The 26329-nt window shown below is 40.2% G+C and overlaps 1 protein-coding gene and 2 long non-coding RNA genes across 11 annotated transcripts in view; 1 reads left to right on the forward strand and 2 right to left on the reverse strand.

Annotated features, from left to right (window-relative positions):
- Window positions 1-280: 280 nt before the first annotated feature.
- Window positions 281-26329, forward strand: part of TDRD12 (tudor domain containing 12) — a 56652-nt gene continuing 30603 nt past the window's right edge. For 5 of the 9 annotated variants that reach the window (XR_001864194.1, XR_001864196.1, XR_001864197.1 and 2 more), the window contains exons 1-26: window positions 281-1631; window positions 3885-4043; window positions 4342-4478; window positions 5543-5662; window positions 6273-6328; window positions 7108-7193; window positions 8127-8316; window positions 8504-8580; window positions 8868-8926; window positions 9652-9712; window positions 10404-10508; window positions 10903-11088; window positions 11521-11674; window positions 12488-12615; window positions 13164-13352; window positions 14079-14207; window positions 15702-15819; window positions 16558-16691; window positions 16782-17002; window positions 17211-17310; window positions 18521-18708; window positions 19026-19233; window positions 19764-19856; window positions 20784-20953; window positions 22134-22243; window positions 23269-23323. Coding sequence is in view for 4 of the 9 variants with exons in the window: in XM_017740985.1 (XP_017596474.1) it covers window positions 1611-1631; window positions 3885-4043; window positions 4342-4478; window positions 5543-5662; window positions 6273-6328; window positions 7108-7193; window positions 8127-8316; window positions 8504-8580; window positions 8868-8926; window positions 9652-9712; window positions 10404-10508; window positions 10903-11088; window positions 11521-11674; window positions 12488-12615; window positions 13164-13352; window positions 14079-14207; window positions 15702-15819; window positions 16558-16691; window positions 16782-17002; window positions 17211-17310; window positions 18521-18708; window positions 19026-19233; window positions 19764-19856; window positions 20784-20953; window positions 22134-22243; window positions 23269-23323; window positions 23799-23912; window positions 23993-24146; window positions 24238-24304; window positions 25062-25147 (3675 nt within the window). In the remaining 5 variants the exon portion in view is untranslated. Of the gene's footprint in view, window positions 1632-2458; window positions 3111-3884; window positions 4044-4341; window positions 4479-5542; window positions 5663-6272; window positions 6329-7107; window positions 7194-8126; window positions 8317-8503; window positions 8581-8867; window positions 8927-9651; window positions 9713-10403; window positions 10509-10902; window positions 11089-11520; window positions 11675-12487; window positions 12616-13163; window positions 13353-14078; window positions 14208-15701; window positions 15820-16557; window positions 16692-16781; window positions 17003-17210; window positions 17311-18520; window positions 18709-19025; window positions 19234-19763; window positions 19857-20783; window positions 20954-22133; window positions 22244-23268; window positions 23324-23798; window positions 23913-23992; window positions 24147-24237; window positions 24305-25061; window positions 25311-26329 lie in introns of those variants that run through there. The other 4 variants (XM_017740985.1, XM_017740986.1, XM_017740987.1 and 1 more) reach the window with 4 other exon arrangements.
- Window positions 7401-19913, reverse strand: LOC108448340. Its single transcript, XR_001864199.1, has 3 exons — window positions 19826-19913; window positions 19142-19295; window positions 7401-7761 (listed from the first exon to the last, which is right to left on the reverse strand). It is a non-coding gene; the product is annotated as an uncharacterized LOC108448340 (long non-coding RNA).
- On the reverse strand, window positions 23162-26329 carry LOC108448339. Its single transcript, XR_001864198.1, has 2 exons — window positions 26261-26329; window positions 23162-24098 (listed from the first exon to the last, which is right to left on the reverse strand). It is a non-coding gene; the product is annotated as an uncharacterized LOC108448339 (long non-coding RNA).

Below are 26329 nucleotides of genomic sequence, written 5' to 3' on the forward strand. Positions count from 1 at the left end.
AACTATGGAAGGATAGGGGGGAATGGGGATTGGGCCGGGGGAAGAGGGAAGAAAGCGAAAAAAGAGGTTTCTAAAGTTGCTGTTCCCGCGCTGCGCTGCCCTCATTCTGCGCCTCCTGTGTGTGAGCAGGGTTTGGATGGAGCACGGCTGGGCAGAGGGAGAGGGGGTTGTGGTTTCTAGGAGTGTTTTCACACTTTCTACCTTTTTCAGGTTTGTGTTAAGGCAGCAGGCTGGGGGGGGGAAGAGGGAAGAAAGCGAAAAAAGAGGTTTCTAAAGTTGCTGTTCCCGCGCTGCGCTGCCCTCATTCTGCGCCTCCTGTGTGTGAGCAGGGTTTGGATGGAGCACGGCTGGGCAGAGGGAGAGGGGGTTGTGGTTTCTAGGAGTGTTTTCACACTTTCTACCTTTTTCAGGTTTGTGTTAAGGCAGCAGGCTGGGGCAAGGGTTTTAGTGACTGACAGCATTTTACAGGTTAAATACTATCTAGTGGTACGTGTGGGATTTGAGCAAGCGTTTGTTTTCCTACTCAGTTCTTACCAAAGCGGGAATTTTACTTGGAATGCATTGGGAGAGCTGGCCTTTGCTGTGGGCGTGCTTCATCCCTGCCACGTTGATGGGCCACTTTGTGGGTTTGCACTAATTAACCTGACACATTAGCTGAAGTTATTTAAGCCCTTCACGTGTTACTTCTGAAAGAAAAGTCTACTTTAAGTGTCTAAGGCAGCACTGCGTGCCTCTTGCTGCAGTATATTACGAGTGCAGTGTTAGAAACAAGTGTGTAACGCAGGTGCTTTGCTTGTGTTAAATGATCTTGGGTAAAGCTGCTGCAATCGTTTCAGCTGTTCTATTGTCATGTTAAACTGGGAACGTTCAGTACTGTCGCTTAGAGCTTGTCGCTCTGTCACCAGGGTGTAGCTGTGTTGCTGCTTAGTGTTGGCTTGTTTAGCAATAGCTTTGGAAGTGGAAGGGCAATGTCTCTATTTTACTTTTCTGAAACGTTTTACTAGGCACTTACTTTCAGTGTTAATTCTTCTAAGTTGTAAGCTAGACACTGCGATGATGATACTACGATGTGCTGATTTGTGCCAAAGTGAAATGCAAATTACTTGCTGGAAGTTTCATTATTCCGTTGTAGCCCCTAGGTCTGGTATGTAGCATTGCAGACAGATTGTGAAATACTAGTAAAAATCCGTGACGTTAAAATGTTCGCTAAGTTTGGGATTCCTCTTTTGTATATGGCCGTGGGGTTTTTTTTTTTTTAAAGATGTAAGTATTCTCCTGTGGTGTTTCTGGTGATGTAGGTAGGTTATAGCAGCCTTTATCTGCAGTCAGCCTATTTCTGCTGGACTTCGAATGGAGAAGATGCAGCATGGATTGCAAGTCCTAATTAGGCTTTAACAGAGTGCCTCATTAAGAAAGCTGGTTTGAACGCTTTGAAACGTGTAAATCAGTTGCTTACACTAGTACTCCTGACATGAGTAGTAAAAATCTACAGGCTTACTTCAGGTGTATGCTCTTTAAATAGCCTTCAAAAAAAAGGTGAAATTAAAAATGGTTCATAAAGTGTTTGTTATTCTTTTACAGTAGTGATCAGGGAGACGGAGGAGATAAACATGGACGTCACGGTATTAAAGGTATGCTGCTGGCTTTTTTAAATCTGAAGGATTGATGTTTATTTCTGTGTGACTTTCTGCAGGTCAGATTTACAAACAAGATGTCTGTGTATTTCCATTCACCAGCACTTCTTCATACTTGTGGAGTCATACCGCTTATACATGTTTTGTAATTTGCTTTAGGTTTTGTTTTCTTGTTTTTGTTGTAAAATCAGTGAGTAGGTGTGTGAGTTAACACAGGCAGGCAGCCAGAACAACCACAAAACTACGGCTGAAATGTAGGGAGTTGTTCCGGTTTGGCCAAATTTAGAAATATATCCTCTGAGAGAAGGCACAACCACCCCTTCCCGCCCCCAGGTTCGGGAAAAAATAAATTTTCCTCGAAGGAAAGTGAAGGAGATAAAACTATTTATTTACCAAACACACGGGAAAAGGAAAATAAGGCTAAATAATAAAATGTCTCGCTGTGGAGGAAAAACCTGGGAAAGTGTCAGAGTCCTCCCTTTGGTCTCCTCGGAGCTGGGGCTTGGCCCAGGGCCAGGCCCTCTGTGCCCAGTGGAAAGTCCTCCCGATGTGCTCTGAGGTTGAAAGCAGTCCAGTAGAAAAGGGAGAAAATCCGAAATTCCAGAGAAGGAAAAGCAAAATCCAACTCTGTCTCTCTCCAGAGAACAAGAAACTGGAAAAACTGGCCAAAAGCTGACTGGAAAGCAGCAAGCCGGGTGCTTCCTCGCTCCCCTGCCGCAGCTGGGGAGGAAAAAAACCTGCTATCTCTGTGTGACCTTGAACAAGCTGCAAACTGCTTTGAAAAAGTTTTGCTCAGTTTTTTTCCTTCCCCCTCTCAGGCTCAGTTTAGAGGCATAGAAAGACCCAGAAATTAATTTCTGGGCATAGGCAGCGATCTGGGATACACATCATAAGGTTACCCCAAGATGGGAGTAAATTGATTTAGTTGGCCTGGCTAACTGAAGGCTACTGGGGCACACCCTGGTGGACACCAGCAGGATCAGCCCATCCCAGTGGGATTCATCAAGAACCCTGTGAGCTCTCCTGTGCTTTTTATGATCTCTGAGCTTTGATCTTTCTCCCAACAGGGAGCTCAGCATGTCCGTGAGAGTGCCTCCAAGTCTCTCCAAACACTTACGTTACCCCTACATAGAAATTCTACTTCTCAAAAGAGAAGATAAACAGCAGTAGGCATAATACATGGGGTTTCCCTGCTCTAATACTCTCCAGCCCTCGGCATTTCCACCTGCAAGGTCACTTGAGCAAATGTACCATCCTCCTCAGCATTTTTCCACTTCTGACCCCTTCCTCCCAGCAGTAGGGATGCAGCTGAAATCTAAAATGGAGAATGTGCAACACAGACTTAAATGTGTAGTATGGCAGTAGATTATACTGAGTTTCACAGGACATTGTGGAAGATGCAGCATGCAGCCTGGACAACTGACTGAGGGGATATTCCCTAATACATGATGTCATGCTGAGCAATAAAAGCTGCAGGTATGTCTGTGGTCATCAGATTTGCCTTCCAAGTCGGCATTGTGCGTGGTGAAGCTCTGTGTTCCTGGAAGTGGCCAAGCAGTTGGCTGCCAGTGGAGAACAGTGAATACACTCTTCATGTTGCTTTGCTTTCACGTGTAGCTCTTGCTTTGCCTAGTCAGCTGTTTTAGTATCGGCCTGTGAGTTTTCTCACTTTTATCCTAATTGTCTGGTCCTCCTGCTGCAGGGATGTGTGTGAGGGAGCAGCTGTGGGGGGTTTAGTTGCCTACTGGGGTTAAGCCACAACAGCTGAAGACCCAGATCAGCTGGAACACTGGAATGTGACAGTTTACAAAGGCTCAGCAGAAAGCTGTCACCCTGTTTTAAAGAAGTTGGCTGTGATGCAGACACTCTGAGCACAAAGAAAAGCCCCTTGGTGAGTTTTATCATGTTTTTAGGTTTTTAGATGTACTTCTGAGGGCTTCACAGGGAAGTAAAAAGCTTTGTCTTTGCACTTTGCCCACTGTTTGGTTACGCCAACTTTTTAGATAATGCTGCTCCCTTGTAGACTCCGCATGGTGTTTGTTGCAGTGCTGAAGACACTTGGAATGTGGGAAGCCATTTCATGAACTAATGCTGTGAAGGTGAAAGATGTTTAACTTGTGAGCATTGTGTATCTCAGTATCACTCACTATAATTTTGAAGATGCCCCATAAAAATGAAGTTTTATTATTACATCCACTGTTCAGATACTCTTAAAAGTTGGTAGTATTTGTTCTCTTCTCTTTGCCTCAGGTTGAAGATCCAGGTTGCTTTTGGCTTGCTGTGGAAGAATGTGTGCCAGGTGTAGTCAGTGAAATAGAATATGAAATCCTGAATGATGAAATGCAACAGTTCTATGATAATTATAAAGATGCAGGTGAAATAAAAGGAGAGGAGATAGAAAAGGGCCAGGTAAGATTATTGCTCTACATAGAAATAATCTATTCTTTGCATTGGTTTAGGGGTGAAGTATCAAATACATGTTTTGTTTGGGTTTTTTCATTTCTACACAGAGAAGTAGTTAATAGCATCTCTGTGTTGTGTTTTCTCATCTGTAAGCCTCCTAATTGTGTAAGGGGCAAGGCTTGCGTTTTGCAAAGAAAATGGAAGGCTGTTTAATAAATATTCTGTCCTTGCCTCTGAAAAACCCTTGAGTGTACTTGGGGCTGTTTGAAAGAATGTGCTGTGGTGTTCTTTGCTTCTTCCTCAGGTTTATGTGGTTTTCAGTGAGGAACTCCAGTGCTGGTGTAGGGCACTTGTGGAGTCAGTCCAGCGCCAGGCAGATGGTTGCCAGCTCAGATGTTTTCTTGTGGATTATGCCAGATACTGTTCTGTTGCATCAGAGAAGTATGTGTTAAGAGTTTTTTGTCACTGTTATGTATTTGTTCATAGATACAGGTGCTGTTAACATTTATTTAGTCAATGCTTTGGTTTAATTGAGGTGTAGATTGTGTCCACAAGAAGCTGCTAACTAGATGATACACTTGAAAGAGCCTAGGTGCAAACCAGTCCTTATTTTGTGATATTTTAAAGATGCTTTCCATTTTAGGTTTTGCTTTTTTTAAAGATTTGGAGTAGGAGTAATGTCAGGTTTTTTTATGATTATGTTTGCCAGTTAAAACTTATTTTTATGTTCTTTTCTTCCTTAATAAGTTGCTATATACTAAAAAACTTAAAAATTATGGCCAGTGAAGGTTAGGCACAAAAAGCCATCTACAGAAGCAGGGTTTCACTTGCTGCAACAGCTTTTGAGGTGTAAACACAAATACGTAGGGGTTTTCCCACTGCCATTCACCAACATGTTTACTAAGAGCTGATAGTTTGTCTTGTCATGGTGCCAAAGAAGGCGAGTGTTCACAGGTTCTGAGTTTTTGATAAAATTGGTATAAAACCTTCTGGTTCTAAAATCTTGAAAAATATGTTTTATGTTCTGGAGCAACCTAGTCCAGCTCTTAAAGTTTGTTTCTCTATTTAAGTGTGCGACTTGGAGCACAAGAAACTTCGCTGAATTGAATTTTGTGGAATACTACCAAAACCAAACTTACTTTAACATATTTTAAAATGTTTTTAAGTTGCTTTGTGGGAAAACAACTTTACAATGGGTTAAATATGAAGATATTCAGAAGATAAATACCAAGAAGACTTGAAACTGCAGTGACAAAGGATCAGAAAGATTCCAAATAAATAGGATGTGTGTTCATATCCAAAGCAGTTCTGTTCACCAGTTGGTCCTGATGGCACCTCTCTTAGAGTAAGACAGTGGTTCCAGGGTAGGAGGCAGTGGGATCCAAACTCCTGGGAAAATTGTGTTGTCAAGTTTAGGGTAGCAGGAGGTGGTTTGTGAGACCAGTGACTTCTGGAGAAGAAATTCTGCCCTGTAAAATGAGGTGATTCCCATTTTGTTTTTTCAGCATGCGAGTTTTAGTGCGAGCATTTGCCAAGATCCCATATAGAGCAACGAAGTGTCGCCTGTACTGCACAAAGCCACTGACGTTGTGTATTGACTACTGTGAAGACACTGCCAAAATAGGGTAAGAAGAGTTTTATAAATGTATTCTGCTGATACATCTCTAAAGAGTGAGGGTTTAGTGCAGAATTTTTAGAAGGGATTCTATTTCAAGAAGAAACCTGCAGTATTCTCATCGTAAATTCAGAACACAGAACTGTCCCAGCTACTAAGAGGAAAATGAACTCTCTTCTAGCTGAGAGGACAAAGCTCCCCAGGGAAGTGGTGGAGTCACCATCCCTGGAGGGATTTAAAAGACATGTAGATGTGGCACTAAAGGACATGGTTTAGTGGTGGCCTTGGCAGTGCTGAGTTAGGGGTTGGTCTCAATGATCTTGGGGTTTTTTCTGACTAAATGATTCTATGGTTTTTTCATATTTTATGTTGGACACAAGCCATGATACCTTGATAAAACATCTCTTAATTTCGATCATGATATTGGTGAGCTTCAACAATACTACCAAGACTGAAGTAATGTGCTAAGTAGTCAGATTCTGCTGATATGTCTAGTTCTTTTACACTTTGTAAGAATTTGCGTGATTTAGAGCTTTGTGCTTGTATAGAAACTATTATTTTTTAAATTACCGTTTTCATGCAAGTTGATGTGGGAAAACTGGTTGTGTTTATTTTCCTAGACCAGCGAAAAGATGGGATGCTGCTGCTATCCAGCATTTTCGAAAACTTCTTGAAGGTAAACAGCTCTTCTATTTTTGGGGAAAAATCAATTATTAGAGAAATGTAGTACTTGTGTACAGATTTATTTTCTTGTTTATACTTGATTATATTACGAATGCTGTTTGTTATAAACAAAGAGAAAGGAGCTGTAAGTATGGAGGGACTTAGGTGCAAGTGTTTGTGGAGCTACATTTTGAGTACTCTGGGCTTCCATGCTGCATGAATTTTGGTAGTTAACTAGACTGTGTCTGGCTTTCAAGCAGGCTGACTAAGGGAGCAATCATGTCATGTTTGTTTTGAACATTGGAACCTTTCTGTATATTGAACACCGGTCTGAGTCAGCGTCACAGCTGTCCTGCATTAGCGTGTGCAGAGGTGCTTCAGGATTTGGGAACAGACTTTCATCAGCTGTGTTTGCCCAAATGAAAAGTGTAACAAAGCTGTACAGACGTGCAAATACAAGTTCTCTCAAGAAGAGTATATGTCCCACTTGGAAAGTACACACTGGTGCTCCTGAGTGTCAGAGTCTTAAGAGAAACTGTAGTACTAAGAGTGGTTAGTCTCAAGAGGTCATTCATCTGTTTCAACTCTCAATCCTCCTTCAAAGACTAAGGACAAGTTCCTTTTTGGAGCTTTTAAGTTTTTATTAACTTCCTTTTTGCACTTAAGTGAAATAACAAGCGCTACACGTTTTTAATTGTTACTTCTGTTCTTGTCTGTCTCGGTAAAAGTGAAGAATACTAATAGTGCGATAAGGATTTAATATTTCTTTCTTGTTTTTATTACTACATTTAGAGGCTACTGAGGTTAAAGCCACAGTACAGGCAGTAGAAGAGAAAGTGTTAGAGGTGTTTCTTTTTGTGACTGTAGGAGATGACAAGGTAAGGTATTTTTATATTTCCAATTCTATTGATACACTTTGCTATTAGTTTAAGACTGGAAAGCATGACTTGTGAGTTTTGTAATTTCAATCAGATACAGTGGAAGCTAAATCATTAACTTATTAGAGGTTTTTCATTACAGTACTGTTCACTGTAAACCTCTGGAAAATTCCAGTAGGCAGAACCTGTATTTTTCTCTTTTTGAGCTTTTTTTTTTTTTTTTTTTTTTTTTTAAATTTTTGACTAGCAAGTGAAGTCCAGTCAATACTTAAGTGTACAGCTATATGAATTATTTGGTGTACTTCTTGTGGTATCATATTTGAAGATGTTTCAGTAAGGCAGCTGCATAATACTGTAAAAATAACTAAAAGTTCATGTTCTTGCATACAGCTGAGTCCTCAAGGAGCTGGAAAAAAAAATCCAGTCTAGTTCCACTTGCCAAAATGTGTAACTTGTGTCAGATCTCTGCTGTAGGTACTGCCAGACTTAAGCAGCTGTATGGTAGATACAAGAAGTTTCAGGCCTAATACTACTTTTTTTTCCTGCGAGATTTTGATGCTTGCTGTATCTGAAAGAAATAAACAGGCTTGTTTGAATTAGAGGGTTCTTTTAGATATGTAAGGCTCATAGAAACAGTTAATTCAGTACAGAATTTTGGCCAGGAACATAAAACTCACTCGTGAACACCTGTTGAAGGAACATACAGGAAGATAGGACTCCCCTTTTTTTAGAATTAATATTCCATGAAAAGCATTCACTGGTACTTCTTCTGTCTGGGGTTTTGTTTGTTGGGGTTTTGCTTGGGATTTTTTTATCACTGGTAAAAGCACTGCTTTTGTTAAAAGCTTCACATAAATTCTGAAGAAGTATGTGCTGGTGTAGCTTATTGCTTGTTGACACTGATGAATAGAGCTTGTTTGGGTTTTTTTATAGATCTGTGTTAATGATGATCTGATTGCAAAGCACTTTGCTTATTATAAGGAAGCTGAAGGGAGTTCTTCAGATGATTCTGACAATGAAGTGTCTCTCAATGCTAAGTATGTTCCACTGGAGTTTATTGGTCCTACATTTGTTGCCAGGCCAAAACTGCCCTTTGGGGAGGTGTCACCACCTGTTGAGCCAGGTAGGACCCACGTGTGTGGGAGACAATCCTACATGCAGCACTTTGTGTGTTTAGTTGGATGTGTGGAATGTTAACATCCTGTCTTGGTTTGGATCCCAGTGACTGGGACACATGGTGTCCATCTGTGGCTTTTTTTATGTATTCAGATAATCAGAAATGGCTATCTCCATTTTGTTTACCTTTTTAGGTCTTGCTGGTTGGAATTCTGCTCTTGAAAAGATATGCCAGAGGTCAAGCACAGTTATAAATGACAACACTGTGCCTGTAAGTATTATATTTTGTATTAAATTGTGAAATACAAACTAAAGTAAACATATGTAGGCCAGATTAGGAATGCTGTAGCCATCTAGCTTGTTATTCTTAGATAGTCTGCTGAAGTTTCTCATCAAAATTGTTGCCTTAGTCAAAAAAACTTCAAATTTGTAAAAGAATGCTGGAAAATATTGGAGAATCACACGGTTAAGAAAACCACTTTCGACTTTGTATTTTGTTTATATTTAAATACTTGTTTTGAACAGTATTTTAGTGCTTAAAATGTCTTTTCTTTCTAGGTAGTCAACATGGTGCCAGGTTTGCCTTCCAAGGAAGATAAAGCAGTTCAAACAGACAGGTATTGTGCAGCATGTTAAATATTTGGAATGATTCTGTAATCAGATAATTGGGAGCTGTAGTATGTTTCAAATCACTCTTCTTAGGCCTCTAAAGGGCAGAGGGTAAGGGAAGGTGCATACACATGCTTTTGGGGAAGGAGGGACTTTGATGCTGCTGATAGTTACCCAAACTAGAAAAATACCACTTTGTTCTAAACAATAGCTTGACAAACAGGAGTGTGGTGGGGAGATATTTTTCTGCATACTAAATACGTTAACTTGTTTTATTTTATTCATAGAGTGATTTATAAAGTTTTCAGACTTAATGGAATATGACTGGGTCGGTTTGTGCAATGCTTTCGCTGTGCTGCAGGTCAGTTGCTGCATATGTAATAAACCCCAGGAGTATTTCTTATTTCAGTTTCTAACTGATGCAAAGACGAGTTGTTTTATGTTTTGAAACTTCAAGAAACCTTTTTTCTACAGTCCAGTCTATTTTGATTCTAAAGTCAGGGAACTTAACAATTATCTTTGAAAAAGATTCTGAAGGATTGTTTTCACGAAATTCTGCTTTCCAGGTGGTGATTTTTGATTTTTCCTATTGTATTGAGGGTTTTTCTTGTTGACATAGGTATGTCAGAAATACTTGGAGTGAATGGCTTCATGACATTTGGAAAATACTGGTGGTATTTATAAATGATGTTTTTCTTCTGCATTTATGTTAGATTTAATCTCTGTTTCTCAGGCTTCCACAGTCCTTAAATTCCAACTCCCTCCAGACACACCCAGTTGAAGATGACCAACAGGTATGTCAAACACTAACTTTCATTTAATTTCTCTTGTGCAAATACTCTGGCTTTGGTAGCATTGAGTCTTTGTGGAAGGAGGTCAGGGGCTGACTGCACCTACACTGGCAACAAAAACTTTAGCCTACGCTGGCTAATGCTGAGCCAGCCAGCCACGTCGGGGATGTCTCTTGGAATTTAAGAAAAGACAAAACCACAGGGAAGGTAACAAAAAAGAAAGTGAGAATCAGGCCAATACCAAGGTCAGAGGAGTAGGAGGAGCTCTGTGCCGGTGTTCCTGAAGGGGCTGCAGTCTGTAGAGGACTTGCACTGGAGCAGGGAAAAGGAGAGAGAGCAGGAGCGATGGAGAGAAATTGCCATCTGTGTTGTGACTGCAGTCCCTGCCTCATGCTGCTCATTGTGGGACTGAGTGCCAGCTGTACACAGAGCATCCAGTGAGTCTCTTGAGGGTTTAAGTTGTGTTAGAACCATCTTTGAAAATCTTTGAGAAATAGCAAGAATGAGGTGTTGACTCACCATTGGTCTGTGTAAGCTATCAGTATGTATGAATCATACTCAAAGTGAATTTAGAATTTGATTCATTTACATCAAAATGCCATTTTTTAAATACAGTGAGTGCTTCTGAGTTGTGTAAGCTAAACCACTTTTGTTAGGTATATAGCCTTTGTCATCTATTTGTCCATGGTTTCAGAGTCTTCAAAATGTTGGGGAGGAAAAAAACTTCGTGTTCCTGAGCAAGAAAATTGAGCCATCATCAGTTTTGGAAACAGCACCACTTTTTGATGGTCTGAAAAAGGTAAAGCTGATGTCATGATACTACATGGATTGTCTTCTTAAGACAAGTTTAATACCTCAAATTTACTTACTAAATGTTACAGTAATACCTCAGTTTTGTTGAGAAAAGTGTACAAGGTTGTTCATGTAGTTGAATAAATGAACCTCTGGAGAAATGCTGTAAGAATTCAACACAATTTTTTTCTGGTGTATTAACCACTGCTACAAGTGGATTTGAATTTTAATACACTAATTTAACAACTCAGCCCAGAAGATGATTTTTTCATATTACCTGTTAAGAACATGTATTATATAGTGGGTCAAAAGCTTTTAAATCACTCATTATGTTTTGTCTTTTGTTGTTGGTGTTTAAGTACGTAGATTTAGTGGGAAACTCTTAATTTCTCTTTCTGTAGGAACTTTCTTGGAACAAGTTTTCAGGGCCTACCTTCACAGAGTCCTACTGTTGGCCGCCAGCAGCTCAGGGATATGATGTCATTGTCATCTCCCATCAGGGAAAGGATCCCTTATTGTATATTCCACCAGTTCTCACACTTCTGCAGTTGGAAAGTGACTACCAAGCCTTGCCAAACATGGGTGGAGTATGTATATATTAAACAAGAAAACCTGGTACTACTCTGGATGTTTGGAATGCGTGCATTAATGTCATCTCAGTGTATTTTCATGATGCCTGCCAGTTTCTGTAAGGCCTCTTCTTAAAAGAATTGGATGAACTGTGTGAATGGGGGCGTCCCAACTTAATTTTAAAGCAATCCCTAACAGGTGGTTCATGCCTTGGCACTTAGATACACAGTGGAGCTTTGTTTCTGCATGAGTAGTATGTACTCATTAAACTAAAATGGGTATTAGCAGTTTCAAAATGCATTTTCTAGCTTGAATTGGATCACAGAAACAGAATGACTGAGGTTGTAAGGGACCTCTGAAAATGGCCCAACCCCAAGTAAGACAAAAGTACAGAACCTTAAGAATCTTGTCTAATATTGTGGTATCAATTTTTGTACCTGTGTATGTAGCCCCTAGCACTCATTTTATGTCCTGGATGGAAGAAGGCCCAACTTGTTTTTGACCTACTGAAAACATACAAGAAAAGTTGCAGATACCTTCATCCAATGTTGATAATCCTTGGGCAGAACAAGGAAGCAGCCAGCCAAGTGGAAATCCGAGACTGTAAGAATGCTTTGTCATCTTAGTTATGCTTGAAGGCAGTGTGAGCTGCCTTAATTGCAGGAGCATGTAAAAGAACAATTTCTGCTTCTTAAGTTTTTGGTTTATAAAGTGAAGTTGGGGGTTTTGCTTGTTTAAATGGTGGTTTACAACTTGCTGTGGCAATAAGTGCTCAGTACTTTGTGCATCTCACTCAGTAGTATGCAGAGGGTGCTCCACAGAGAAACAGCATAGAAGTAACGAAAAAGCTGTTGGGGGACTTTCCCTGCCTAGATGTATGTACTTTAAACATTCAGTTGTGTTCTGGTTTGATCCCTTCGTTAAGCTTTGGTTGATAGCTGCATTTTCAAAAGTGGTTCTTGTGCCAAGGGAATAAGAACTATGGATAAAATTAGGAAGGATTGTGTAAAACTGGATTTCAGCAGTTGATATTCTGTTGTCCATCCATCATTTGAGTCTGGTGGATGAATTCACACCTTTTAGTAGCAGAACTGTTGGTGTATACTTCTCTTCTGGCTGTTTGGTCCTCAAGTTCTTATCTCTACTTCCAGGACCTTACTGGAAAATGAAATGACATCCTGCTTTGTAAACTTGTTAACCTTCAGACATTTCACTGGGATTGAGACTATCAGAGCCTCACTCACTCATGTCTTGGAAAACATGCAGTAGAAAAATACAGGCAAACTCTCCAGCTTCACGACAGTGCATCTGAAATACAAATGTGACCCTTTTTATTAAAGCTACCCTGACATTTGGTATCATATTAATAGTCTTTCAAGTTGTAAATTAATGGTAACAAGTTCTTCCAACTTGCAGGCAAAGTAGTAGTGACTACACCGCACAACCTCCTGAGACTGCTGGAACATAACACTTGGTTATTGCTTAGGCTTTGCCATCTTGTTCTTGATGAGATCGAGGTGCTGCTGTCTGACACTACTGAAAAGGTGAATGGCAGAATGCTGTTCCAGTTGTGCATGTGTCTGAAACAGTGGCACACACTGAGGAAAAAAAACCACTGGAAATGGGTTTATGGTAAAACCCCTCTTTTTTTATTTCTTTTTGGTTTTGTATTTGCAAATTACTGTGTTGGCAGGTTGTGCTTGTCTTCTGGTTACCAGCTAGTTTTTGCTGAATGCCTCTGCCCTTTCAGATCTGCTTTGTCCAGGCTTACTATACTGCAGATCTGAACAGATCCTTTTCCTGAGATTTCCATCTTCTCTGTACAGAATCCTGCATTACAGTTACGTGCCACATGCGTATGCTGTCACTGCATGCTGTCCTGTTGCTTTCTCTTGCTTCAGAAGTCATTCAAAGAATAGGATGCAAGTTTAGACACCAAATTCTTCCTTTTGGGTTGTGAAACTTGTAGTTTGCTGTGGTAGAGGCTTTGTGACTGGAAAAACCTGTGTACTCAAACATTGTATTTTTCTGGCCTGTCATGAGCTCACTGGAATATGATGAGATGAGAGAAAAAAACCTCTTTTCTTCCTAGGTGTTTACTATACTGGATTGTTACAAGAAAGCCGCTGCTCAGGCACGGGGGAATCCATCACGTCAGATCATTGCTGTGGGAACTCAGTGGAATAAACACATCATACCCTTGATAAAGGAGTTCATGAATGATCCTTACATTGTGATAACAGTTATTGAAGAAGCTGCCATCTTTGGAAATGTGCAACAGGTAGAGCTTTGGGAACGGTGTCACTGCTTGGATACGTGGCTGCTGATGGTTTATTGGAAGCAGGTGGTGCTGCAGTGCTGCCTCCCATTGTGAGCTGAAGTTGCTGTTACAAATACGTGCAAGCGAGTCACTGGATGAGCTGGAGGTCTCTTACCTTCCTTTATAGGAGTGAGATGAAGGTAGTCCCTTGAATATTTCATGGTTAGTGCAGATGAGTCTAAATTTGATGAGATGTATTTGCAAACAGTACAGTTTTTGACCAGAATGTTACCAGTTTTTGCAGTTGTTAACTGTAACGGGCAGAACTACAAGGTAAGCAGTTGCAAGGCAGATCTAGGAGAGCACTTGATTTGCTGCTGTGTGTAACACAATACCAAACTTGGGACCTCAGATTTCCACAAGGCCTATTACTACGTGTTCTTAGGTATCTTCTCACTTAGTTTCCAGTCGGCGTGGTGTAGCCCTTAGGAATAATACAAAATGGTCTTAAGTGCGATTTGAGTTACTCTGTGTCTCAGAATGAAATAGTTTGTGGATTTTAAATGTTGGGAAGTCTCCCAAAGTAGACACTCTGAGCATGTCAGGAAACTGAAAACCCACTTTTGTGAGAAGTCGTAATGATTGAGCAGAACCGCAAGTGCTGGTGTGTGGATTAGGAACAATTAGATAGTAAAATATATCTGGGTTGCATGAATTACCAGCCCTCTGTTTTGTGTTTGCTTTTAGGTGGTGCAGCCTTGCATGAGCAGCAGTAAAACTGCTGAGTTACTGAAAATACTGGATTTTACCCAGAAGAATCTTCAGAAGGTGCTGGTATGCACTGACTCAGTAACTGAAGTAGAGATAATTCATAAGGTAAGAAAGTATTTAAATGTAAAGAGGTAAGTGGGGTTTTCTTTTTAATTTTAAAGCCATAACAAACTAAAATACCTTGGCTTCTGAGAGTAAAGGAAGAATGTGAATTTGGAAGTTGATTATTCCTGCTAAAAATAACCCCAAGCTGACTGCTGGTGAATAAGAAGCCTGATTAATTCCCAAATTCTTACAGCATTCTCTCTGTCAGGTTGGAACTTTGCGTTGAATCAAACTGGCTTTTTTTCCCCCAGTGAATGTCCTGACAGTTTTTCTAATTTGTACTGTTTTCAGTAGTGGGATGGGGGAGAAAAATTAAGATACTGTGTTAGGAAGTTCTGTGTTGTTGCTTTCTGCTCTGGGGCGATGGAACTTTCAGACAGCCATTTCCCTGATCAGAAAGATAGGTTTTCTGCCCTCCTGTGAAAGTCTACCAGAATTGAGTTAAGCTGCAAGTTGTCAGGAATGAGGGGGGAAGAAGGCTCAGTTTTGTTAAAACTGGCATAAAGGTGCTTCCAAGTTACCTGCAGTGGAACACACCCCAGTTTCACACCCTTTTCCAGAGATTATGTACTCAGCATTTCAGAGGTGGAGACTAAGACTTCTCACACAAGAGTTATTTCTTTAGCTATTACAGTAATGAATACATACAGTGACTTAGCAATAGGAACATCTCTTGTTGTGGGAATTATTTGCTAAAGGAGGCAAGCTGTGAGGATGGCACAATTAAAAGCTTCAGCATAGGATAGCAAGGGATTTGTGGCTGGATTGTTCCAGTATCCTAGGAAGAGATACGTAAGTCCTAAAACATGGGAATGGATTCCCTTGCAGAAGCTGGCATAGATTCTGTGATAGTTAAAGGTTTCTTTCCCAATGGAAATATTAGTGTAATGCTTATTCTTTGATGATTGTTAATGGAAGCAAATCTGGTTTGGGATTGTGACTTTCTAATACATTTTCCTTGAATACTTGAGGGTTCAAGCATATCAAAATCAACGCTGCCACCACTTTAAAAAGTGCTTGTTGATGTTAAAGTAGGATTGAATCAGTTCATAGTAATCCTTGTGTACACCGTGTTCAAATATCTTACCTGGCCTGTGAAAATATTTATTTCAAGGGTTGACTTTATGAAGAGCGCTTGTTCTGAGAGACTGAAGCATGAATCTGTGTGTTTTTAGATCATGGAATCTACTCAGAGAGGACACATTAATGGGGCGAAAAGCTTGAAATGAAGTTCTTACTTTTCTTAAATGCCTGTCTAATGTATTAATCCATGGGAACTTGAGCTTTTAATTTTTTTTATACAGGAAATTAATGAACCTTATCTCCATTAAAATTTTTTTCCATCTAAGCAACCTAAATTTCATTAACTCTTTTTCTTACATCTCTTTAAGGTAAAGTATGCTAGATTCTAATAAGACATGCTGCTTATTAGAGTTGATTAGAGCAAGTACTGCAGCATTGCAGGAATGTATAACTTCTCACTTTGTGATGCAGGCACTGAAGAGCAACTCAATAGTTTCCTTGAAAAAACATAAGGAGAGCAAGTGTAATGCCAAGTGTGTCTTGGAGAGGTGGAGAAAAATGCACAGTTCTGGCACTCTTGCTGTGTTAGGTGAGGATTCTCTCTCTGGTTGGGGTTGTATCTGAGTTCAGAGCTAAGATGTACACCAACCACTTGCACTGGGTTGTCTCACCGCTTCCACAGGGGCAGATCCCTATGAACTCTTTCCAGTTCTCTGTTTACTTCTTAATGCTACAGCTGAGGTTTTTTTGGTTTTTTTTTCTTTTCTTGTTGTTTTCTGTGCTTACTTAAAAGAATTGCCAATATTTTGAGAAATCTGCCATTATTTAACAAGTCTGAAATAATTTCCAAACTCCAAAGATGTATTGTAGTAACTTTTTGTAAGTTCCATTAGATTTTTTTTTTTCAGTACCAAAGGCCTACATTTTCAAACCAACTTTGTTTTCTATTTTATACAAAACCAAGAAGATTGACTTCCCTCTTCTTCGTAGGCTCATACAGAGCCATGAGAATTCCTACAGTATTTCAAGTGTCTGCTGTCTTACTCCTGTGAATTACATGGCTGTGCTCAATTCTCTCTATTCTGTGGTGCTGACAGGAAATAGAGAGTTACGTGAGATTGACGTGAAATGCCGTGTCTGCCATATGCTGATGGGATTTCTTTACTGGAGAAATATAAAGCCTAATAGGAATGTACTGGGGGGGAAAAAAAAAAAAATCTTCATCTTCCAGTCAGTGGGAAATCAGTCATGGTTTATGTGATGTGATGCTTTCCATGTTTGAGGTATTACAGTTACACTTACATGTCTGTGTGAAACGTGTGCTTAGTTTTAGCAGATGACTGCCTGCAGCCTTTGGGAATCACTGATGCAACCTGTGTGATCCATTTCAGTTTCCCATCTCCAGGAGTCTTCAGGCAGCGCCTACAATGCATGACTGACAACTTCTGCACTGTGATAAAGGTGTGGGTGAGCCTTGACTGGGTAATGCCACAGTAGATTATTACTGGTGGATACATAAAAGTTTTCCAAACTACTTTTTACTACTTCTAGGATTCTGCTGTAGATCAAGAACATACAAAGGCCAAGTCAGTCATCCTGCTGACAGAGAACAGTTCCTGTCATGCACCTGGAATCCTCCACTGTTTAAAGCGTGCAGAAGCTGAAATTCCAGAAGAACTTAATGATTCAGCTGCCAGGGTGCGAGAGTCTGAGGAAAATGAGAAATTTTCAAGGCCCCTGTGTGCTTCTCTTAAAACTTTTGGGATTTGCAGGTAAGGAAATGTCAGGCTTTTGTGCCCTGAATGACAATTGCTGCTGATGCCTTGATGAATTTTCCTGTTGGCTGCTTTTATCTAAATCAGATTTTGCTCATGATTTTTTTCTTTTTTTTCTGTTGCCTATTGCGAGTCACATAAAAATAGTTTACAACTGAAAGCAAAGAGCTTTTTTCTAAACCTGTTACGGTTTTTTTTAATGTAGAAACAGAACAGCATGTCCAGATCGTCACCAAATTAATTTATCAACGGACATGGCCCAGAATACTGCAGATGAAATGATAGAAACACCTGACCGTGTGACAGTAAGTTACAGTTTTCCTTGGCCTTGGGTACCAAGAGGACAGGTCTTAAACAGCTACTTAGCATGTTACTTCATTTTTCGTATTCCATTAATCCTACTGCAGTACAGGTATTATTTGTTGTGGCTATTTGTTATTCTCTAGCTTTTTTCCCCTCTCCCCTGCATTAATTAGTGTGCCAGACTTTCCTTGTGTCTTTAGCTTGAATTGAAACTGTTGTGCAGGTAGTTCTGAGTTTACCTCAGATTTTTTTTCTGCTTTTAAGATTCACATTCTATTTCTCTTCTGTTTATTACTTCCCTATATAATTTGAGGCCGTATACCACAATTAACAAAGATGAAAGTTTATGGAACCTTCAGTTAATATTTCTTGTAGAGGAAACACGAAGTAATGTTTGGGAGTGAAGAGAAGCTGAAGTGGAAGGATTTTTTCTTAGCTGACCTGTTCATGCAAACTTGATAAAAATTGAGCATTTTGTGGCCTTGAGATTAGAAAATGTATTGTCATTTCTAGCATCCCCAAGAAATGGGGTGCAGCTTCTCTCTTGTAGGTAGAACAGTTATTTCCTACAAAAATGTCAGTGTTTTGGAAGACTCTTGCTGCAGAGTGCTGTTTTAGATGGACTCTTTTTTTTAGTAGTTCCACATTCGTGAATCCTTTGTGTCTATTGGGGTGACTTTGTTGTGGTGGTTCTTCACATCCTGGTAAGAGTTTGTCTCCCCAGCTTCCTTTGAAGCTTGGGCTTTACCTGAAGTGCACTCACAGCAGCATCTTACACACTGGTGTGCATAGCTGTGTGTTTGTAATCTTTCATTTAAGTCATTTTAGTGCAAAAAGAGCAGTTGGTTCTTGTAAAATTCCCTGTAAGGCTGGAGAGTGCTTAGAGTAGAGCTGGAGTGGTGCAGAATGTGGGAGTGGTGAGTAGCCTGGCAGATAACTGGCAGAACTCGGTGGTGCTCACGGAGGTGGAACACCATCACCTGACACCCAGCAGTTCTTGCTCCATACATTGCTGTCCACTGCTGACTGAACCACGGGCAGCTGGGATTGAGAATACTAACCAATTCGTTGTTTTCTGAAATGTGTGTACAGCAACATCTGTCACCTTTTTGGGCTGGAAAGAGGTATGTGGTCTGTACATGAAGACCTAAATTTCACTGGTTTAAGAAATCATCCATGCCTCGTTGCTGCTGATGAATTTGATCCTTTCAGATCCTGCCTCTCCACATTGTACATGCAACAAACTACTTTGGTCGAATAGTCAAGAAACAAGAGGACCAATACACAGTTCTTGCTAAAGAAATGAATGATTACTTCAAGGTACCAGGACATAGGATTTCTGTTAACATCGTGGAGAAGTCAGTGTTTTATGGGTTATGTGAGGGAGCCATTTGCCACAGGTAAAATCTTGTTGGCTTTTTACTTCTTTCATGTGCATGTTTTTATACAAAGCTTTTTAAAAATTTGACTGTTGGGTAAAGAAAAAAGCCCATCCTCAAAAGCAGCAAAAAATCACTGCTATGCCAATAATGCTTATAAAAAGCTCTTGCCTGCTCTTAGTTCCTGAATGGCAAATAGGATGATTCCCCACACACACCTCAGGCATACAGAGCAGGCTGTGAAAATACCTGTTCTAAAGTGAGAGCAGGTTTAAAAAAAACTCTGCACAACTGGCTACATGAATAATAATTCTGTGTTTTTTTCCTACTATATGAAGGGTTCAGGTGGTAGAGACTCCAGCAAAAGATGAAGAAAATGTCTGTGAGGTCACAATTAAATACATAGATGAAGGCAGGACAAGTCAAGTGAAGAGTGATCAGCTGCTTCACTTACCTGCAAAGTTCCAGAGTCTGCCAGCTCAGGCTGTGGAAATTATAGTTTGTAGAGTAAAACCCATAGATAATGAAGTTGAATGGAATCCAAAGGTAATAAGCAGGTTTTTCCTGCTATTTCCTTTATGCGCTTTACCTTCTCTCTCTGTCATTTTCTACAAGAAAACACAAACTGTAAACTTAGGTACCAGATTTTATGGCTTCCTAGTATTGACACTAAGTATCTGCTATTGGGCCAGATTCTAAGCTGGTCACTTCCTTTTTTTGTTCTCCTATGAAATAATACAGTGAAATGCACGAGATTTTTTTTCTCTGATTTAAATGCCTTTCTTTTAGGATAGGTTATCACTGCTGTGGATTCTGGGGGAGGAACAGGAAAAGTGCAGCCTCTGTAAATCAACCTGTGTTTGAGTGATTTTTCATTAAGGAAGTGCTTTACTTGAAAGCTAATTCTGTTCTAACTTAACTCTTTAAGTTAGAGTATTCCACTGGTTTACTCAAAGCTGTATATATTTGTTGAATACCCTTTCCATGGTTAAGCTCAGAAGCTGCTGTTTCATTTTTAGTTAGTGACTGTAAGGCTGCCATACGTCTCAAGTGCAGTGACAACGTGTTTTTCCTAGGTGACGGATCACATTAACCACAAAATTAAAGGAAAGCTTCATCACGCGAAAGTGGTCCATACCTTGGGAAAGACAGTTTGGGTTGACCCAATGGTAGGTATAGAATGGCAACACTATGCAATCTTCATCCATCTGGATGTGGTCCAAGAGTTTTCCACAAAGTTAGTAACAGAAGTGTATTTTGGAGGTACTAGGTTTCAGTAGGTTGTCTTGGGAAATCAGTTCTGCACTTTGTCACATTCCTCTGGAAGAATGAAACTTGGATCCTCCAAGAGGGTTTGCTGATATCCAACAGCTCTTGAAGTAGATTTATTTTATTATGTTTATAATTCAAAGTCTGCCATGTCTTGAAGATCTTAAACTAGTTTGCATTGCAGTTGGTTTTAATGTAAGTTTTTCTGCAAATTAAAAAGCATTGAAATTTTCTCCTTCATTTTTTTGATCGAAATAGGAAAAATGGGTGCACTTGTTCTTGGGTTTTTCTTGTTCTACAGTTTCATGTCCATTAACATCAGCAGACTTTTTGGTTTTGTGGAGTGAGTCAAGTGAAAATTTGATTGGAAAGAGAAAATGATCTGGAGGTCATTCTTTTCAGTAGCTTCTGTTCCCATATGGTGTATCTCAACCTTTCACCAGTTTCTAGGCTTTGGAGTTTTGTATTGTGCCTCCTGTCCCCTCGGCAGTTCTCAGGTGATTTGAGACTTGCAGTTCTTAACTGTGTGAGGTGTATTTTAGCTGTCACTTACATGATCAGGGCTAGCATTGTTTACTTATTGCCATCCTGCTTCTGTTAGGGCAAACAGCCAGTTACTTGAGCCATTATCACAATGGGAATGATGGTGATACTTGGAAAACAATTAAACATGGGGAAAATTCCTGTGTGAAAATCAGAAAAACTGAACTGCCCACAGGTGTAAGTCAGTAGGTCTGTGTTCAAAGTTTGACTTCAGGAGCAGCTTTGAGTTGGAGAGAGACCATTGAAGAGCAGTGCTTTCCCTTTATTTTGTTGTGTAATTCAAGGTCAGGGTTACCAACCTTCCCGTGTTGAAGATACGGATCAATGAGTACAGTATTCGATCTGAGATTTTGTCGACGGGTTTGGGAACTGATAATCCCGAACATATAGCAGAAATTCAGAAGCTGTGCAGACAGATGCCAGTTTTGGACCATGCAAAGAACTTGGAGCATTTGTAAGTGTTTGCAGATTTTTTTTTCTAGCATATGCTTTGCTAAGAGAAAAATCGTATTTCATTTTAACTGAATATGATTAATATTGCTGACAATGATTTTCATTTAAATACAGAAACAGTTGTGTTTGTAATATGTCTGCTTCCTGTTAACTATTCTTTAGCCCCATAACCACTAGAAAAAGGAATTTGTAATGCTAGAAAATGTTAAACTAGAATTTTATGCAGATGTGCAATTTAATAATAAAAATATGGAGTCTGAATTCAGATTCCCTTAACAATTTAGGGTGCTCAGTGGCTGGTTCGAATGCTTACCAGTCAGTACTTAGTACCAGTCAGAGCACTACAGTATATTGTGTCTTCAGCTGCAGAGTTCAAGCTGGAAAACATAACCACTTTTCCTTTAAAGTGATTGGGGAAATTACCCTTCATTTAATGAGTATGTATGCCTGGTGGATTTTGCAGAAACAGCACTGAACTTTGTTTTCCTTGCCCTGTAAATTTTTAGAACTGAGAAGACACTGTGTGTGGTGGCAGATCCTAAGACCTGTGATAGAAAATGCTGATCAGCAAGACACCTGTAGCTTTTTTGTTATGGCCCCCCAGTGCAGGAGTTTCTTAGGCAGTTAATCTTGTGGTTGTTTCTGTGACTTTGCCAGTCAACAAGAGAAGGAAGCCTGATCCTCTCCATACTGTATTTATGTCTTAGATTGAGGCTCCTGCATTCCTATCTGTAACTAGGTTATATGCCAGAGTTTAATCTTAACCAAAGGATTTTACTTTTCCCATACCTGCTCAGATTTGGTGTGAGAAGTTTTTGCTTGGAAGGCTACTTTTCAGGTTTTATCCTCTACAGAGGACTCAGGCTAAGAGGTTTCAGGTACTACCTGTTTGCCTTTATTCCTTTCTCCTGGGAAAGGAAGGTTGGGAACTTCCGTATCATCACCAAAGCATGTAATGCAAGGGACCAGACAACTTTATCATGGTGATGTGTGCTGAAATGAGTGTAATGCAACTGCTTGGATCATTTTTTTAAAGACTCTCTAAGCCTGAGACTACTGTTGAAAAATTTGGAACTTCAGTACAGGCTTTGTTAGTAAGGTACAAGTTAAAGAAGGGGGAGGCAAAGTATCTGACTATCGTTTGTGGGTTTTCTTTTAAAACTGCCTTGTCCTGTGTTTAGAAGCACAAAAGAGGACACAGCTGGTCTAGAGGAGGTGTCCAGCCCACAGGATACATTGATAGAGGAAGATTCTGCGGAAGGCTGTAACACTTCTGCGACTCCTCCAAGCGGTAAACCTTCCCATCATTTCCAGAAGTTCTCAAACTTGAATTCAGGTGCTTGATACCAACCTAACAGTCATCCTGCCAGCTGCAAACTGCTGTGGGTGTACAGAGCAGCACCATGTGGCTGATGTTTGCAGTAAGCCACAGCTGCCTTCCAGTGAGCAGTCAGGAGATGCTGTGAGTGACTCTTGCTACTCTAACTGCATGGCTGTTTTGGTAATGCTCTGTCTTTGAGACACTTGGAATTCTTTGGCACTCTGAACGGAACATACGAGCAGGAAGTCTCTGTTGTACAGAGAGGACAAGAGCTGTGCTGCCGAAGGCCACAGGGTTTAAAGGAGTTAAAATCTGTTGAAATACGAGCATGAATAACAGTGTTGTTCCCTGAGAGGCTGATTTTTTCCCCAGTATTCAGGATGGCCGAAAATGGCTCTTCCCCCCCCACACCACACCCTCCCCTTTGCTTTTTAATCTGAAGGATGTGCTTCCTGTTCTGTCAGTAGAGGCTTAGAAATGCTTAGGCATAGCAGGGGGGCAGGCTTTCCTGCTAGCAGCTGACACAAGTGTGGAGCAGTGAAAGGTGAAGAAGTTGCAGCGGATAAGAAGGCTGGAGTGCTTATTGTAGAAGGCTTTTTTCCCTGGTAATAGTCATACTAATGCCATGTTTCAAGCTGTATTAGTCATTTCATCCCTGGAACTCCCCACTAATTGCCAAAATGGTGTGTTTCAGGTGTTAAATAAACATTGTTTTGAAACTGGAAAAAACCTTTACCTGACCTGGAAAACTGCATGTTTAGTTAGGTTTTTTAAAATCTTCTTACACTAACTACAGTACTCTTGATAATGAAAAATTGTAGTTGAATTATTAAGGTCATGAAATCTTTCAGGACACAAAGTACACAATACAAAGGACAAAGACAGTAGTTTGATTGCTAGAAAGTTACTTTTATGATGGTATAGGAGAATTCTGGAAATACCTGGGTTCTATAGTATAGGGAAGTAAAAAATGTGTCTGGGTATCTTCTTTTTAGATGATGCAGTTCAAGCAAAAGAAGCAGAAGACTCTACTGTGCATCAGCAGAAGGGGTAAGAGAACCATGATTTGTTCCCATCTTGCTTTTATGTGAACTGCCAACAGGATTGTTTTGTCTGTGTCTGTGGTCAGCTGAAAAGTTCCTTTTGTCTGTCAGAGGTTGGTTTTGCTACTGTTAGCTTTTCCTTTGGCATTTCAAGGTCAGGCTGTGGTGGCATCCTGAAACTGGGCAGTGTGATTCCTGTGGATACCAAAGTCAGTGGAGTCTATGTCTCCATGGAACTTGTAGGTGTCCTTGTTCAAAGACTTGGAATGCAGTGCTTTTGTAGGAGGCTTGAGTGGTGTGTCCCCTCACCCCTTGAGTGGTGCTTCCCTGGCACTGCTGCTGGTGTCTGGTCTGCATGGCTCAGGCTCCTCGGCTGAGCGTGTGACTTCATGGGCAAATTCTGGCTGTGTGAGAGACAGCTTGGCTCAATCTCAGTGGTTTTCTGCTTTGGAAAATACCCCATTAAATGAACTTTCTTGCAGTTGTCATCCACAAATCAAGTGGTTTCAAGATAATGTGACTGTGACACTGAGGTTACAAATGCTGAAGGCAGCTGACAGTAAATGTGAATTTTCTAAAGAGAAGGTGGTTTTCAGGTAGGTTTAAGAAACTTCAGTATAATCAGCAAAGTGTCTTTGTTAGTCTTTAATTTTCCTAAACTTTTTGTATATTGCAGTGCTTATTCAGAAGGCAGACTTTATGCGGCTGACCTGGAGCTGTATCAGTCAATAATTGCTGAGAAGTCCACATGTGTGATTAAGGATAGAGAGGCTGTGATTTTACTGGTAAAAGAGAAAAAAGGAGAATGGTGCAAATTACTAAAGAACAAGGTGAAGTGAAAATTAATTTGAGAGTTACTGAATGTTCTGAACATGTTTGCTGTGCATCAGAGCAGGTATTTCAAACTGTTTTTGTCAACAGAATGTTCACGTGTCCTTAGATTTTGAACACTGGGAAGAGTCTGAAGATGAAAGGCCTTTTACAGTTGGTAAGGACTGAAGGAGTCTGTGTTTATAATACATAAAATTATCACCATTTCTCTTCTTGCACTGGCTTTATCTGAAGTACTCATTTATTTCAGCAGGTTGCTCAAATTCTCTGAAAAGAGGTGTGAGGACCTCTAGAGCAAACTAGAGGCAGCAGGGCACTTACTTATCTGATGCCTTAGGTTTTAATTTTTGTATTTTTCAAATTCTGTACTGCTTGGTGTGTGACTCTGAAGTTTCTTGTAGCCTGTTAATTTCTGCTCTCTCATGCCAGGTAGACATAACAAAGCCTCTCCGGCCCTGCTTTCCAAGGACACCAAGACTGTCCTAGGCCGAAGAGCTGTTAAGAGGGGGGCAAGCTGAGGGGAAAACTGAAGCTTTAATTGGAGAATTAACCCTGCTATGCAAATGAACCAAACCTATAAAATAGTGAAGAACTCGTGTCCTGGGGCCCATCTTGGGGTCCATTTTGAGAATAGCTTCAGGCTCCCCAGGGTGTACCTTTGAAGGCCTTTCAAAATAAATCTCTCTCTTAATTCTTTACTCCTGTTTAGTCTCTGTTTCTAGGAGGCCTCTTAAGGCATCATATCAGTATAGCACAGACTAAGAGCAGATAGAAGTAGTTGGAGTGTTCTGGTCTTGTTTGTAGTCAAAAGTATTGGGGCTTGCTGGGTTGGGTCATTTCATAGTACTGTTTATTTGTTCTGAAGCTTGTTTTTTCCTGGTTTATAAATATTACACTTCGTTAATTACTACCAGGTTCTGCAAAACTGAGTTATCCTCCTGCAGGATATGAGGACTGGTTTGAGTCCTCAGAAGACAGCGATACAGAAAGTGATGACTAATTGGGAGGAGAAATTCCTTTCTCCTCTGATAAGAGAACTGTGTTAGTGTTAATTGTTAATGAAACAGTTGATGGTAATTGTTGATTGTTGAGTTGATAGTTGATGTATTTGTGGCTTGTTCATGTCATTGGTAATTAAAAACATTGGTGTCCTTAAAACCTGACTGCAACTGTGCTTAATTATAACCTTCACCTGAGAACAGGTACTGGCAAAGCTGTACCTGTTGTAGGAACACTTAAAGAGCTGACATTACCTGTATTTTGGTCTTGCTCTGCATCCTGATGCTGACAGAAATCACCTACTTGAAAAAAAAGAGCCCTGGGGCAGATGTTTGCTTTTGCTTATTTTGTTCTTCTTTGACTTAATACCTAAATCTAAGGTGATTTTATTTTTGCTGGTAGATGAGTCTACTGGGTTACTTAAGAGGTGTAAGTTACTTCTAGTTTAAAAGATAGGGCCTGTTCTGTGAGGTAGAAGCAAAAAGTGGGTTTAGCCATACATTGTTAGCAACTGAAAGTGCCAGTCTATAAAGAACAGTGTGAAAAATACAGCAGTACATTCTATGACTATTCAAGCAATTTTTGATCAGGGTTTTCATGATGAAGAGGTTTCCCATGACTTGAATTCCTGCAGTTGGGCTTGGGAATGCGTGTCAATTTCTAACCTTCTCCACTAAGGAATTCAGCTGTTAAATGCCGCAGTTGGTGAAGAAATATTTTTCCGGTGTTCTGAAGTTTTCCTGAATTGAATGACAGCATTAAGGGGCGCTCCCTGGGACAGAGCACTGCTAAGGGGGAGGAACAGGTGCGAGGAGCTAAGAGATGTCTTGTGGGGTCCCCTAAAAAATGTTTCAGCTAAACTCCACGGGTGAGAGAAGTATAAAACAAACAGCAAAAACTTACGTTTCTCATTTTTATATATATAAATATTAATATAAAACGATGTAAAAATAACTCCCCCTATATATTGTTCTATACATGGCTTTAGAATATTCAGAATTTCTTATAGAGTCATAGGGTTTAAAAACACAAATACAACTTTTGTACGTGTACATTAACCGAAAAAGTGCTTGAAACTAAGCAGCAACGAGCCTGCTGTAGGAATTAGAGTTACCTTTATCCCTTCTGCCTTTTTATTTCCTCCCTCTCTCTCCCACGGCCCCAAGGCCAGATGTTGTAGCTA

The sequence above is a fragment of the Corvus brachyrhynchos genome, unplaced genomic scaffold (assembly GCF_000691975.1).
Source record: "Corvus brachyrhynchos isolate BGI_N302 unplaced genomic scaffold, ASM69197v1 scaffold26, whole genome shotgun sequence".
In the NCBI taxonomy this organism is placed as follows: Eukaryota; Metazoa; Chordata; class Aves; order Passeriformes; family Corvidae; genus Corvus; species Corvus brachyrhynchos.